The 16,167-nt window shown below is 33.3% G+C and overlaps 2 protein-coding genes across 2 annotated transcripts; one reads left to right on the top strand and one right to left on the bottom strand.

Annotated features, from left to right (window-relative positions):
* The first annotated feature begins 4,330 nt into the window (after positions 1-4,330).
* LOC123665530 (nucleoside diphosphate kinase) lies at positions 4,331-4,976 on the top strand. Its single transcript, XM_045599825.1, has one exon. It carries the CDS (start codon positions 4,462-4,464, stop codon positions 4,921-4,923), a length of 462 nt encoding a protein of 153 aa, XP_045455781.1. The 5' UTR covers positions 4,331-4,461; the 3' UTR covers positions 4,924-4,976.
* A 197-nt stretch (positions 4,977-5,173) lies between these two features.
* Positions 5,174-15,038, bottom strand: LOC123665539 (zinc finger protein 391-like). Its single transcript, XM_045599834.1, has 10 exons — positions 14,499-15,038; positions 14,088-14,397; positions 13,672-13,797; positions 13,289-13,432; positions 12,447-12,575; positions 9,897-10,200; positions 8,940-9,030; positions 7,263-7,339; positions 6,484-6,641; positions 5,174-6,312 (listed from the first exon to the last, which is right to left on the bottom strand). Exons 1-10 carry the CDS (start codon positions 14,628-14,630, stop codon positions 6,173-6,175), a joined length of 1,611 nt encoding a protein of 536 aa, XP_045455790.1. The 5' UTR covers positions 14,631-15,038; the 3' UTR covers positions 5,174-6,172.
* Between the last annotated feature and the right edge of the window lie 1,129 nt (positions 15,039-16,167).

Below are 16,167 nucleotides of genomic sequence, written 5' to 3'. Positions count from 1 at the left end.
CGTACATACATACACATATACATACATATATACATAAATACAAATATACATAAACATATACATACACAAACACATACATACAAACATACATACATACATACATATATATATAATTTTATTCACGTTGGATATCAAGATAATGCTTCCTGACAGCCTTTTTAAAAATAGAAAGCGATTGTACACGTCTAATATGCAAGGGTAAAGAATTCCAAAGTCGAGAAGCTTGAACAGTGAAAGATTTAGTATAAAAGGAAGAGGAGTGAGGGGGAATTTCAAGAAGTAAGGTATTCTCAGAACGAAGACTGCGTTCATGGATATCACTAAGAAATTTAAATCGTTGCTTTAGATAAGCAGGTGCAACAGGGTTAAATAGAATAGAGTAAAGTAAGTTAAGAATATGCGTATTCCTGCGAAAGCGAATAGGGAGCCACTTAAGTTTTTTACGGAATTCAGAGATATAATCATATTTACGAAGTCCAAATACGAATCGTATACATAAATTCTGGATTCGCTCAAGTTTATTAATCTGCTCTTCAGTAATGTCAAGATAACATGTGTCTGCGTAGTCCAGAATTGGTAATAGAAGACTATTTGCAAGAGCAATTTTGGTGGGAATTGGAAGTAGATTACGCAGTCTGCGAAGAGATCCACCCGAAGCAAAAACTTTACGACTGACTTCACAAATCTGCGGGCCCCATGATAGATGTTGATCAAAAATAACGCCTAGATTCTTCACATTTTCACTATATGGAATTACAATACCATTAAAAATTACAGGAGGTAGTTGAGATCGATTTATATGGCTAAATAATTTAGAACTTCCTATAATTATAGTCTTAGTTTTGGTTGGATTTACTACTAATCCGTAAGCTTTACTCCATGTAGTAATGGCAAGTAGATCACCATTTATACGAGATACGCATAGAGGCAAGTCACTCACAGTAGAATGAGAGTATATTTGGAGATCGTCTGCATAGAGGTGGTAGAGAGAAGTTATAATATTACAAATGGAATTAATAAATATAGAAAATAATAGAGGGGAGAGCACACCACCCTGGGGGACACCAGCAGCAACCAATGACCAGTTTGAAAATGTGTCATTCAATTTAATTCGCTGCCGGCGACCCTGCAAGTAGTAGTAGTAACTTTGAAACCAATCAGTGGCCTCTGGAGATATGTTAAGAGAACGCATAATGTCACAAAGTATATCAAAGTCTACAGTACTGAAAGCGTTACTGAAATCAAGCAACGTCAATACTGTAACCTCGCGTCTGTCCATGCTAGATCTTATGTGATGTTATCTTCTAATATTCTTAACTCAGCGATAGGTGGAAGCAGCTCAGAGCAAGGGAGAAGCGCTGGCGGTTAGTTTGGACATAGCGGATGTCTTCTATCGGGTGTGGCATAAAGCATTTCTAACAAAGCTACCATCCTATGGGTTTCCCGAGAAATTATGTAAATGGATCACCAGTTTTTTGACAGATAGGAACATCAAAGTCGTTGTTGTCGGTGCATGCTGATGTCTGTCTGATGGTGCTGTCTGAAATCAAGTCTCTTTTAGCCAAAGCCTTGCAATGGATGCGACTTTACCTAGTTGAGTTTAACCCCTTTAAGACACAAGTTTGCGCGTTTACCGCTAAAAAATCATCCTTCGTCGTACCTCTCCAATTTGAAGGCACCCCCTTAATCTCCTCGGCCAGTATTGGAATACTTGGCGTCGACATATCAAGCAGTGTGCAATTTAGAGGTCATCTGGAAGATAAAGGCCAAACTATCCTCTAAGAAACTTAGTGTTCTCAGTAGGGCGAAGCAATATTTCATGCCTTCCCACCTCCTACAATAATACAAGGTGCAGATCCGGCCCCATATGGAATACTGCTTTCACGTGAGGGCTGGAGCGCCCCAATATCAGCTCCTTCCATTTGACCAAGTTCAATGCCGGGTGGCTCAAATCGTCGGCGACAATGTTCTCTGTGATTTGCTTGAGTCGTTGGCGCTGCGTAGAGATGTCGGGTCACACTCTGCATCTTCTACCGCATCTACCACAGGGAGTTTTCTGAGGAATTATTCGAACTAATACCTGCAAGTCCATCACCGGACATCCCGACAAAATTTCAAATTCCACTCACATAACCTTCCTTCACCACCAGCCTTCTCGAATATGCTAGTGTTGTTTGGAACCCCACCTATATTGTGCACTCACAGCGCGTAGAAAGTATACAACGTACTTTTACGAGGTATCTTGCTTTTTCTGCCAGTGGCATCTCACACAGACAGCCATACAATCAACGATTGGCTTGGTTTGGGATGATGAGCCTTCGGGACAGGCGCGCACTTCTCGAGCTATGCTTTTTATATAAAATTCTCCATCATGATGTACATTGTAGCAGCTTGGCTGAGCGTATATCTCTTTCAGTCCCACGTAGGTACCCAAGAAATAAAATCCATAACATCTTTTATATTCCAAAATCAAAAACTCATATGGGAAATCAGGCGCCCGTGGTTAAACTGTGTTTGAATTATAACAAAATTGCAAAAGATTTACCAGGCATTGACATATTTGGTGATCATTATAATGCATTTAAAAAGAAACTTATTGCTCATTTTCACAAATAATATAGTTTTTTTTTTCTTTTTTAATATTCTCTTTTGTAAACCTTTTTTATGTTCTACTTGTAATCCTTTTTTTAAGTAATTAATAGTATTATTTTGTGTTATGCAACCTGAAAAAAAAATTGAATGTTATGCATGCTAGTTATTGATATATGTATTAAGGACCTTACTGTATACCTAATGTGCTTATTATAACAATGTAAAAATATGTATATTGTTAGTATGCTTAAATAAATAAATAAATAAATAACCTCAATGTCCGGAAATCTACAACAACTCGTTTTTTACGCCAATTCCTGCCTCGCACGATCACTGTATGGAACCAGTTGCCACCTACGATATTCCCGAACCGATACAACTTAGGACCTTCAAAAAAAAAGAGCATACTCTTATTTGATAGGCCGGCAACGCGCCTGCTAATCCTCTGCGGTAGCAGGTGTCTATGGATGTTGCTTTCACTTACCAACTAGTGAGCCAACTGTCCGTTTGCCCCCTATTCTAAAAAAGGGCGTCATTTAATTCGTTTATTTACCATTTGATATGGTATTAATCTTTTTTTTAGTCTAGTAAGCCTTTTTTGTGCCTATTTAGGCAGTCGTTCTGAAGAAGTAAGCTCCATTCGTGCGTCGGAGCTGACACACACACATACTTTTTTTAGTTGAAAAAGGATACTCCACCAGAAGGACCAGCATGCAGCAGTATCTTGACATACTTAATACCTCAAAGGGGGCATCCATTAATTACGTGAGCTGTTTTTCGATCAGTTTAAATTTAAACTTTAAACCCCACATAAGATGAGATTTAGTGAGATTTGCCTGGACCCCCCTCCCCTTACGTGAAGATTGACGTTGAATATAATAGAGATTGACGGGAAATAATAAACTGTTCAAATATACTGTAGTTAATTTATTTAAATTAAATAAAATTCGAAGCGAAAACTAAATGAAAAACATTGATAATGAAAAAAAAAATTCGGTACCATCGAGTTATTTTACTCCCTCAATTACAAACACACACACTTTTTCGTTTATTGGATCCCTCTCCCCCCATTCTGAGCTCACGTAATTAATGGATGTCCGCAGTCCGATGTCCCCAAACGAGTTATAACCGCGGTCTACACAGGTCGTGCAACAACAGTAGTGGGGGTTCGTCACCGTCAGCTTAATTGTTGCGTTTTTCTTTTCAATTTACGGCCACCAAAGGTATGACTAGCCCGTTGGTGCACTTTGTAGTGGCCCTGCTTTTGGTTCCGCGGGCTGTGAGTTCGATTCGCATCTGAGTCTGGGTGTTATATTTGTATTTATATATCCATTGTTGCTTACCATATATAACAACAAGCGATCGTGTGTGTATATTACCTATAAGATATTTAAAAATTTATTTATTTAAAATTTAGGTTATTTCTGTTTCTTCATGATTTCATTCAAAAATGAAATGTTCTTATAGTTTTCACTTTTGGTTTTCACATAATATGTTATAATACCTATTATTTAAAAAAAGATACTTTTCAGTTTCGTATGGTGGATTTATAATGAGAACAATAATGTTGACTTAATTTAACATCTTATAAGAGACTTTATTGTGGGTGTAGTGTAATTTTTGATCACGCGGAGTCACGCCACACGTATGCACTACGCAACGATAGTGTTTTATTTTAACTTTTAAGATTTAAGCTTAAGCTTTAATTTTTTTCAATTTCTAGTCTGACAACACCACTTACGTCATATCCTTATCCTATATTTTTTGTCATTAACCGGCTGCAGCTTTGGTGGCGATTATTCCTTTCATTCTTGTCGTAACGCGTGCTTTGTACATAACCTGTACCGGTAAATTTAGAAATTATTCAGAATGGCCGAACAACGTGAAAGAACTTTCATCATGGTCAAGCCCGATGGTGTACAACGAGGTCTTGTTGGAACAATCATCGACAGATTCGAGAAGAAAGGCTTCAAGCTTGTAGCTCTTAAGTTCGTTTGGCCGTCGGAGGAACTTTTACAGAAGCACTACAGTGACCTTGCATCGCGTCCATTCTTCCCTGGTCTAGTTAAATACATGAGTTCAGGACCCGTTGTACCTATGGTATGGGAAGGACTCAACGTTGTGAAAACCGGACGTCAAATGCTTGGTGCTACCAACCCCGCTGACTCTCTGCCTGGAACCATCCGTGGTGATCTCTGTATCCAAGTTGGCCGCAATATAATTCACGGCTCAGACAGTGTGGAATCCGCTAAGAAAGAAATTGGTCTCTGGTTTACCGAAAAGGAAGTCGTCGGATGGACCCCTGCCAATGAGAACTGGGTTTATGAATAATTTCTATATTTATTCCAATGTAATTAAGTAAACTAATAAACAGTAATACAATTTATTGTCTTAATTTTTTTAAGCCTTTTTATTACACATAAAATAATTAATTTTTTAAATTTGGAGTCTTTGATTTAAGGAATTAAAAAAGCAAAATATATTTCAAATATACATAAAAGTTATTTAAAGAAGTTCTTTAATTAATACTTTTAATTTTTTTTTAATTTTATGGGTAGTGTAGTTAAATAAAAGAAACCAAAACTGTCTTGTTTCTTTTAATATGCTTTTGGGTCATTCTTAAATAATAAACGATATCTAGTAACTACAGAAATGCATCATTTGGGTGCATTTGATTTTACAACTTTGTAGTTACATCTCTGACCAAATTCAATTTATTACAAGAATTGTATAAAAAAACTACATTTCTTTCTATATAACACGTTAAACGCCGCCTTGATTTTTTAGTTTTTCTGTTTGGACTATGGGTCCGTTGGTTCCGTGGCGGACACTGCATGACCGTGAGAAATAGGTATGGTGGTGGAATAAAAACTTATCATTAAAATTTTGTAAATAAGCTCTTTAAAGTGGGCCCAATAAGTGATGCCCAACTGGTGACCCCCATGGTGTTCAACGTGTTAAGAATAATTAAGTAACCAAGGTCGACTTATTTAGAATTTTACAGTATGTGAATTAAAACCACTGAATACAACTTGACCATCTTTATCCTACGATATATATTTACATGTGTGAGCGAAGAGTAACACCAATACCAGGTTCCTAATTTTATATCAAAATTATGATATAAAACATAATTTCTTAATTCCACAGCCAATGATAATCCCCTAATATTAATAATTATATTACACGAGTACAAACATGGAGCCCATCAAATAGCCCACCTATACAACTGGACACAATGTATTGCTAAAAATACAAAAATAAATGTTGATGTTATATTAAATCTTGCACTAGTATGTATTGGCAGTGTTGTGTCGCTCCTTGTATCCAATTCACTCTTACAACAAAATAAAGGGACCTGCTAATATAGACTACTTAGGTAATAAAACCACATTTCCATATTTCATGATTTTTCCTTGTAGTGTTACATCTACATAAAAATAACTCCTGTTAAATTATACTTGATTCTATGAGTTATTTAAACTATGTACAATTACGTAACTATGTTTCTTTATATTTATCTAGTACAAATCTTACAATGTGGTGGGGAATAAATATTGAACTTAATTTAAAACTAAACTCATAGAGTTTGATCATTCCGAAGTTCAACTTCAACCGTTGTTTGCGTTCCTTGTTGTTCACTACTCTGTTGTTGTTGTGACCCTTGTTGCTGTTCTTGCTGATTTTGTTGTATTCTTGAAGGTAGTGGAGCAGTTTGACCTGGAGTTTTGGATATAATTAGAGGATCATTAGTATGAGGAATGTTTTTTTTTATCATATTAAAAAAAAAAAATATTAGGCAAAATGTTAGTCAGGAACACCTTGTGTGTAAGTCAAATTCTATATTTTTAGATTTGGATGTAACATTGATAATTATTATTGTAGTTATACCATATTTATCGTGTATCCCTCGATGTCGTTTTAATGCGAAGCGATCAGCAAAAGCAGCAGTACATATATCACACTTAAAAGGTTTCTCGCCAGAATGCACTTTAGCATGGTTTTTAAGATGTGCTGCTTGACTAAATGCTGAACCACAAGTTTCACACCTATTACAAGAAATATAAATTTTAGCATTAATAATAATAATTAATATCTTAACAAATGTAACTAATATTTTAAAACTATTTCACTAAACATCAGACTAAAATTGCAAGTATGTGGAATGAATTGAATACTGACTAGATTCTTAATATAAAAATATGTCTTTTATACATATAATTAGCAATAGGTACCCGTGCGAATAATTCGCACTAAATATCGTCAAGTCAATCATGTTGACGTTGTTCTAAAATTAAAGCCGTCATATATCATATATAATAATACTCTAAAGTTAAGTTGTTTGCCTCCCTTTTTAACCTTAGCGTAAACATCTTAACCTTAGTGTATTAATTATGTACCTATATGATTAATATAGAAGACTCAAATTATAACAATTGTTGCTATATACAATTATTGAATGTTGGTATTTCTTACTAATAATAACAATATACCTAATAAATATGTTTATTTAACCCTTTATCTAAAATAGTTAATGTTTTAAATAACACAAGAGACGATCCATGTGAAACTTAATTACCTATCTATTACTATGCTTATTTTTTCACTTTTAGGGCCTCAATGAATGTTTAAGTTATTTCTAGGCCGTTTTAACATCTCTGTATACTTACTTGTAAGGTTTCTCTCCGGTATGTATACGTCGATGATTCCATAACGTCGCATGCCTCGCAAAACCTTTATCACAGACCTGCATAACAAAATAATCGTATATTACACCTAAATTAAAGTTATTTATATATAATTAATAAATGTAGTATATAAAGCAGTTAAATATTTGTATGAACAAATATCGTGACGGGCTTTGGTGTCTATAATTCAATTGATTTATAAAAAATTAAAGTATAAATTAAACTTCAACGCGGATGCGAGCGCACGGACTGCGTTATGGTCTAAGATCCACACTAAACCCGTTTTTCTTTTTCTTTTTAACAGACTTCAAAAAAGGGAGGAGGTTCTCAATTCGACTGTATTTTTTTTTTAATTTTTTTATTTATGATACTTCAGAACTTTTGACTGGGTGGAGAGATTTCGACAAATTTTCTTTTGACCGAAAGGTGGTGTGTGTCATTTGGTCCCATTTTTTCGAGTTATATCTAATAATGCGTTTTTACTTGACGCTTTTTTCGTCGACCTACGTCGTATTATACCGCATAACTTTCTACTGGATGTACCGATTTTGATAATTCTTTTTTTGTTGGAAAAGGGATATCTCTAGCTTGGTACCATGATAAGGAAACCAGGATCTGATGATGGGATCCCAGAGAAATCGAGGGAAACTCTCGAAAATCTGCAATAACTTTTTACTGGGTGTACCGATTTTGATAATTTTTTAATTTAATCAATAGCTGATGTTTATCATGTGGTTATATATAAATTTTATCGAGATCTGATAACTACTTTTTGAGTAATCTTTGATAACGCGTAGTTACTTCACTATTTTTTCGTCGATCTACGTTGTATTACTCGTCGATGTAATTGAAATCTGTTTTTTTTTCGTTTGCGAACAAACACAATTATTCAGTAACAGTCAAAGAGTGACACAGAGTGAGACAGAGTAACACGCAAACCGTCATAAAACCAGACTTTATGCAGATATCCAACATATTCGAATTATTTATTAAATATGTGGATGACTAGTAAGTATCAATATACATCATTATACAGTTATTCCTGACAATCCAGTAGTTATGCCAGGAAAAAAAGCCAACCCCAACATTTTGTTTTATTACAGGCTTTATACTGTCACTTTGTATTAAATTTATTATTTAAACTCATTGGTGCGATTATAAACAAAAAGTAATTATTCAATTTTTTATGAATCCTGGTCAAGAATTTTTTACCTAACCAGTTTGCGATTTATTTTTAATAATTTTCATCCATTAAACAGGTGGTCTCTAGTTCAGATCTCCTACTCCATTAACTTTGGTTAATTTGATTAAAGTGCGTTCTAGAAATCTAAATTTTTGCATAAAAAATACATATTTTTATGCATACGTACATAATCACTGTACATTTAAAGACAAATAGACATAACAGTTATTATGAGTAATTATTATCAATTATTTTTTACATTTTATTATTTGATGACGCGTTAGCGCTGCGGTCACGGAATTGTTTGTTGCGCTGGCGGTCGCGGCTTCGATCCCCGCTCACGACAGACATTTGTATTGGCCATATAGATGTCTGTCCTGGTCTGGGCGTTTATGCTCGTGTATTGTGTGTTCCCCTCTACTGGGGGCAGTTGATGTAGCGTTTATATATATTTATTTTGTCAAGAATTTACTTACCTCACACACATAAGGTTTCTCTCCTGAATGTGTTCTTTCATGATTTTTCAAATGCGGAGACTGAGAAAACTGCATTCCACAAGTTTGACATCTATTAAAATGAAATAAAGTAATAATTTAACGTCTTGCTCACACAAACACAATCGTATTTTTTTTTTTTTTTGTTCAAACTAGTTAAAACCACTATCATGAGATTTAGAAGAAAGAACTTAATATATATATAATGGCTTAGTCACAATTAAGTCTGTAACATCCTATTGCTGGCTCGAAACTTAATCCACTAAACTGTACCACTGCGGGTTGGCGGATATAATCCCGACTATGAGTAACGATCGTTATCAGGTGTATATGACAACAACCGGACCCGACATCCAATCCGGAAATAAATCTTTGTAAAAATACAAATATCGATCCGGAGCGGGAATCGAAGCTGCAAACCGTGTACGTAGGCGCCGACACGGCACACGCACTACTAGACAGGAGCGGCTGTTTTTTTTTTCCTACCTTGTACCTTTTTCCTAAACCTAAATGAAATTTCTCTGTGACAAGTTTCAATTGTGCAAATTTAAAAAAATCGCTATTATTATATTTTGTACTAGCTGTTCAATTAAATTGGTGAGGTGGAATTTAACAAAAAAGTAATTGATCAGTTTGCCGAGTAATAAAATAAATAAATTTCTAAAATAAAAGTAGCCTAAGTTACTCCTTACTACATCAGCTATCCAGCATCCAGCCAGCGAAATTCTCGTCAAGATCGGTCGAACCGTTTCAGATATTAGCCGAAACGTTTGTTCCGGCAGACAGACAGACAGACAAAAATTGTAAAAAAATGTCATTTTGGTATATATGCCTATATATCCATATGCACTTAGTTAACACACGTTATTTTAATATTACAAATAGATACTCCAATTTTATTTATTTGTATAGATTATTTATATTAAAAAAGTTAAAGACCTGTAAGGTTTTTCGCCGGTATGGATTCTTGAGTGATTTTTAAGGTACACGGCTTTCGCAAATGCAATACCACATATGCCACATTTGAAATTTTTTTCACCAGAATGTAACTTTTTATGTGACCATAATGAAGAATATCTTGAGAAAGAGCCTCCACATATGTTACAATGGAATGGTTTGTCTGCATTTGCTTGGTTATTTTTGTTTTTATTTCCACCAACAAATACTATACCAGAACCATTACAGTTCTGACATTTTGTTACTGATGCTAAATTTCTTTTTTTCACAGGATGGTGGCCTGGCACTGTAAAAAAAATTAACTAGCTTAATATACACTCAAGTTATATTCATATACTAGATGTGCCTGCGACTTGGTCCGCGTTTTGGGTATTTACAAGTTCAACACGATTCTTTAAATTGGCATAACTTTTTTATTTATGAACTGATTGTCATGAAACAAACACTAAATGTTAAGTGAAGCTTATCACAATATATTAGTGAAAACCACATCTAAATCGGATAAGCTATTTCTGAGATTAGCATGTGCACAGACAAACAGACAAAAATTCTAACAATCATTGTTTTAGGTGCTATTTGCGTTGATAAAGGGCCCAATAATATTTTTTTCTCTTATATCTTCCATGTACAGACAACGATCTGTTAAATTTTTATTATATGTATTGATGTAATAATATCTAAAATCTCTATTAATATTTGACGTCAACTATAATTTTTTTGTAATCATCACTAGATAGAGCTACATAGTATAAAATACTGCAGGTTATAAAAGATTGACACTTTTTTTTTTAAATATGACTTGTAGTAGTAGTACAGTAGATATAAATGTGACCTAGTAGCATAAAATTTATTATAGAAATCTATTATATATACATGTCTTACTGGTTGACATTTATTAACAACAAAATTTATGTACCAAAATCGTATAAAGAAACTAGTTGTGCCCGCGACTTCGCTCACGTGGAATTTAACAAAAAAATTATTTTTCAGTTTGCAGAGTTATAAAATAAATAAATATCTAAAATAAAAGTAGCCTAAGTTACTCCTTATTACATCAGCTATCTGCCAGTGAAAGTCAGTCCAGCCGTTTCAAAGATTAGCTGGAATAAACAGACAGACAGACAAAAATTGTAAAAAATGTTATTTTGGTATATGTACCGTGTATATATCCATATGCATTTAGTTAAAAGCGGTTATTTTAATATTACAGACACTACAATTTTATTTATTTGTATAGATAAATATTATATTTATAAAAATAAATATTATATTTATAAAAAACGCTCCCATTTTTTGGAACATAGTTAGGAGTCAAATGTCCTATATATTTATTTTTATTTATTTACTGTTTATTGTACACCACAATATGCAAATACAAAATAATAATAATACAGACAAGTAATGTAGTACAAGAGGCGATCTTATGGCGAGTTAGCCATTTCTTCTAGACAACCCGAAATAGGATTGAGTATTATTTATTCGAAGATCGCGTAGGTGGTGCAGTTATATTACAATAAACTTACATACAAATATCGACACATTAATACTTACAAGCAATACATATATACATTAGAATAATATAATATAATAAACTAATAAATATAACAACAGTATCATATCATAGTACTTACAATCAATTTTGCCATAAAAATTAAAAATTAAAAAAAAAATTAATAAATAAAATAAATAAATTTATTTGGAATCGCCCTCAGTATTAAGGTAATGCTTTTTAACTAATTTTTTTAACGTTGGGAGTGATTTGGCTTCTTTTGTATATAATGGTAAATTATTCCATAGCTTAATTGCCCGAATGGTGAAAGACTGACTGAAAAATTTTGTTTTATGAACAGGCAATTTTACCATTAGTCTCCTCGAAGATCTTAGGGAAGAATGATCCCCAAGAAATTCAAACTTATCTTTTAAATAAAAGAGCCTTAGAGTCGAATAACACAGTACAGAAGAGATAAAATATGCAAGTTTCGGCGAGAATGTATTGGAAGCCACTCGAAATTCAAAAACATGGTCATATTTGTGAAGGCAGAATATAAACAGTATAGCAGCTCAAGCCTATGAAGTTGGTCCTCTGTTAGATTAATATAGCTTATATATCTATCTAACTTACGCACTGTCATTGGTTCCTGAGGTAAGCAACTTAATGCTTGTTATAGGTAACAGTCGACTGATATAGCAAATTTTTTTTTCATCATGCCCCGTGTCATCAAAAATAAGTAAAAGAAAGACCCTACCCTTCTTTGGTGTTTACGTAATGTTTGTTTGGCCCGAAACACATGCAAATAATGCTTAAATAAATATAAATAATACACCTAGACTCAAGCGGGAATCAAACCCACAACCTCTGGAGCAGAAAGGACACTACAAACTGTTAAAATGGGCTAGTCAATACTACTAAAATAATAATGTTGAAACATTACTCATTATTTGATTTGTTCTTGTCAAGTGATTTTGTACGTCCTATCTTTTTTAATCTTCATTTTGTACCTATAACAGTTTTATGATTATAAGTGTCCTTACAAGGTTTTTGTTGTTGTTGATTGTTCTGCGCTGTTGCTAGTGGATCAGTTGAATTTTGAACTCCACTCACACCACCTACTTCAAATTTAACATTATTTTCTGTTGCTACAAATATTTGTGCTGAGTTAACTGAAAATATAAGAGAACAATATTATTTTACTGAATAAAATATTTTCAATAGTCTAACAAATTAATACTCAACTATGTATCGAAGAACTAACATAATTATTAGCATACAAAATTATACAGGTGGTGCAATAGAATGTGCACATTGCATCATCTTTTTTGTGGGGTAGAAATGCACAGGCAGGAGCTTACTACCGTTGGGTAGGCACTCTTATTGAGTTTTATCTACAATGAGTCACTTCCATGGAAAGCATCACACATTTTACGAGAACTGTCATTCATACATTGTTACTAGGTGACTATATTGTTTTTATTAAGCTTTGAGTGCTAATTTATTTAAAATGTGGGTAAAATGTTTTGAAGGGACTAGTTCTACGTTTAAACGATAAGCAAAAGGTCGTTTTCGTAATTCCTTAGTTTTATTTTAACTATACCCTATAAATATGCATGTTCTATTGCGCTTTCCTGTATATGCTTAATCACAACTGAAGAGCACAATAATATTCACGATTTTTATGATATTATTTGTGTTACCAAACAAAACCACGCAAAACTAAAATAAGTTAAACAAAATTACAGCTTTTAACTTGTTTCTAATATGGTTCACAATATGCAATTGTCAAATACAAGCAATAAGTAACAAACAATTATATCTAAATATACTCTATGTTTTGTTTTAACTTTTCATTATCTCTGTAAGCAATTAATTAACTCACTTTGATTATTTCTTTGTTCGACTGAATCTTGAGCTATGCAGTTTTCACACCTAATGAGTTTCGGTCCTTTTCTTTTAGGATTATTTGCTATTGGTCCTCCACATGTAATGCACTTTTGGACTTTGTCAATTATTACTGGTTTAGCTGAAACGTGGAAAATACTATTTTTAAAAAACAAACCTTTTTACAATATATGTTATAGATAATATCTTATATGTAAAACATTCTGTAAAAGCAAAAATCTAAGCAAAGTCAAACATTTCTATTCTTTCAAAACAATATTTATTTTATTTTTATTTTCCACAACAATTATAGATTTGTACATGCAAAAATCACATTTTAGTAAAAACTATCTTATTACAGTTAGTGTTTCAAATACTTACTGTCTTGTATTTGCACGTGATGCTGTTGTTGATCATTAGGATCTGCTGAAAGAATTTGAATATGAGGTGGCATTGTTACTTCGTTTGAGGTGCTGACTCCTGTTGCGACTACTGTAATATTGCTATCTGAAAAACAAAAAAAAATTAAGTAAACAAATATCATAATAAATAACTGTTTTATAAAACAGTTTCGCTCTGAAAAACACAATAATGTTCACATGTAATGTTATCAAAATCAACTACATCCAAAATTATCAATTATATACAAGCAAATCTGCATTTTTACAATAATGTTCTCACAGATATGGATTTATTTATTCCGATTTTATAAGCTTAAATATATGAAAAAGAATTTTAAATATCTTTAAATTATTTTACAGTTATACTGTTGTAAAGTAACAATATTCTTCACTGACCTGCATCTTGAGCATGAATCCGTTTATGAGCATTAAGAAGTGTGAGGTGGCCAAACATTAATCCGCAAACATCACATTTAAAACTAATATTTGATATTGTGTTTTGAATACCATTGGGTGCTATTTGCATTTGATTTACTAAGGCATAATTGTATGAGAATGGTTGAGCTATGTAGCATGTCTTGTCATCACTAGTGGTCAGTTGGGCAATGTTCACTCCTCCTGTGACACCACCTGCTCCTCCAGCTGTCTCAGTACCAATTTTGCCAATCATATTAACATTAGTTGTATAACAAAATGTGGGAAATTCCTAAAATAAATGATAATAAAATAATTTAAATAGTTGACAACGTTTTTTTATGATAAGTACACATTTTTATTATTAAAATGAAGCCAGGGCACTATTAGTACCTGTTGTGTTTGTTGTGTTTGCTGCGTTTTCTGTTGAGCATTTTCAATGTTTTTTCCTTGCGATTTTTGTGGATGCTCCTGGTATTGTAGAGTCGGTACTGAGCCGGCTTGTACAGCGTTTGTAGTGAACATTGTGGTTTTATCTCATTACAACTTTATTATTCTGAGATTTGCTTTATAATACACTGCGAACTATTATTTAGGATTAAGTTATACGATTACATTGTTGTCAAACCAAAAATGTTGCGATAAATTTAAAAGCGCGGCTAATTGTATACGCGAAAGAGAAACTCCCAAAACATACAGTGCGAAGGTAACGGGGAATATTTCTTATCAGTCTACTCTACTCGTAAAAAGATCATTCGCCGATGAAAGCAGTGTCTCCGTAAATAGTGTCGATATAATGTAAGAAAAGGATGACGGACTATCTATAGACGCGCTTCAAGTAAACTACAGTCGCCATTGTTAATTTCTTTGCCACTGTTTGATAAATGAAAGCTTTAAATGCCATCAAAAAACGGTCCAGACTTGAATAAATTTAGGAGTTGTTTATAATCTCTTACCTAATTATATTAAAATCGATTTTTTACAGAAATACACTAAATTCAGTAATATGATTATATTATTTCTATCTCACTTTGAAATCTTCAATTTTCCATCTCACTGAATAAATGAAATGGCGATACAAATAAAATGGCGACCAAATAGTATAGATAATTAATATCCAAACTCGAGTTAGAAATAGATACTTAAAAATTAAAAATATACTACTTTTAATGTCGGAGTTACTAAAGTTAAATAATTCAATCATTTTAAAATGAATTTATGAAATTAGTCTTTCATTTTACTGTTTTTTTTTTTTAGTGAATTAAATAGTGACCAAAATTAATCTCATGTCACAATGTTAGTTAACATACTCCTCCGAAACGAATGGACAGATTTTTATGAAGTTTTGTGTGCATATCGGGTAGGCCTGAGAATCGGCCAACATCTATTTTTCATACCCCTAAGCTAATAAGGGGGATGAGGATTAAGGGGTTTATTATCATATATGGCAAAACAACGGTTGCGGGGTCAGTTAGTTAAAATAGAAAATGACAAAAAATTTAAAAAAACTAACTAAAAGCACGTCTAATTATGTCACGTTTGGTAATTTTAATATACGTTACTCTTAAAAACTCATATCATATTGCATTGTAGAACGTAGATAGTTCAAACGTCAAACGTGAAAACGGCGTGCCATAAAATTACGTCCCTAGTACACAAAAAGCTAGTACAGTACCTACGTATGTCAACTGTCATCGTAAATCATTCCATTCACCGTGTTCACTACAGCTACTCTCTGCCAATCAATCAATCTCGTACAACATTCTGTAACAACATTTTCGTATCTCGACAGCGGAATCCACGGTGAGATATCAAATTCGTATTCATTAAAACTCAACAGTCCCGTAGCGCCACACACGTGAGTGCGGCGACGAATCGAACCATAGTTGAACTCTGTTGCGTGAGAACGTTGACATTTAAATAGTATGAATTCGGTATTCTGTAAGGGGATTTACCGCTTCACTCATCACAATTCTAGACTTGATTCGACACTTGACTTCATACATATATTCTAAAATAAAGTCATAAGAAAAGAATATCGATAAAACAAACACAGCTCTAG

This window comes from Melitaea cinxia, chromosome 2, assembly GCF_905220565.1.
Source record: "Melitaea cinxia chromosome 2, ilMelCinx1.1, whole genome shotgun sequence".
NCBI classification, from domain to species: domain Eukaryota; kingdom Metazoa; phylum Arthropoda; class Insecta; order Lepidoptera; family Nymphalidae; genus Melitaea; species Melitaea cinxia.
The sequence above is the reverse complement of the archived record's forward strand: the minus strand, read 5'-3'. Positions and strand labels throughout refer to the sequence as shown.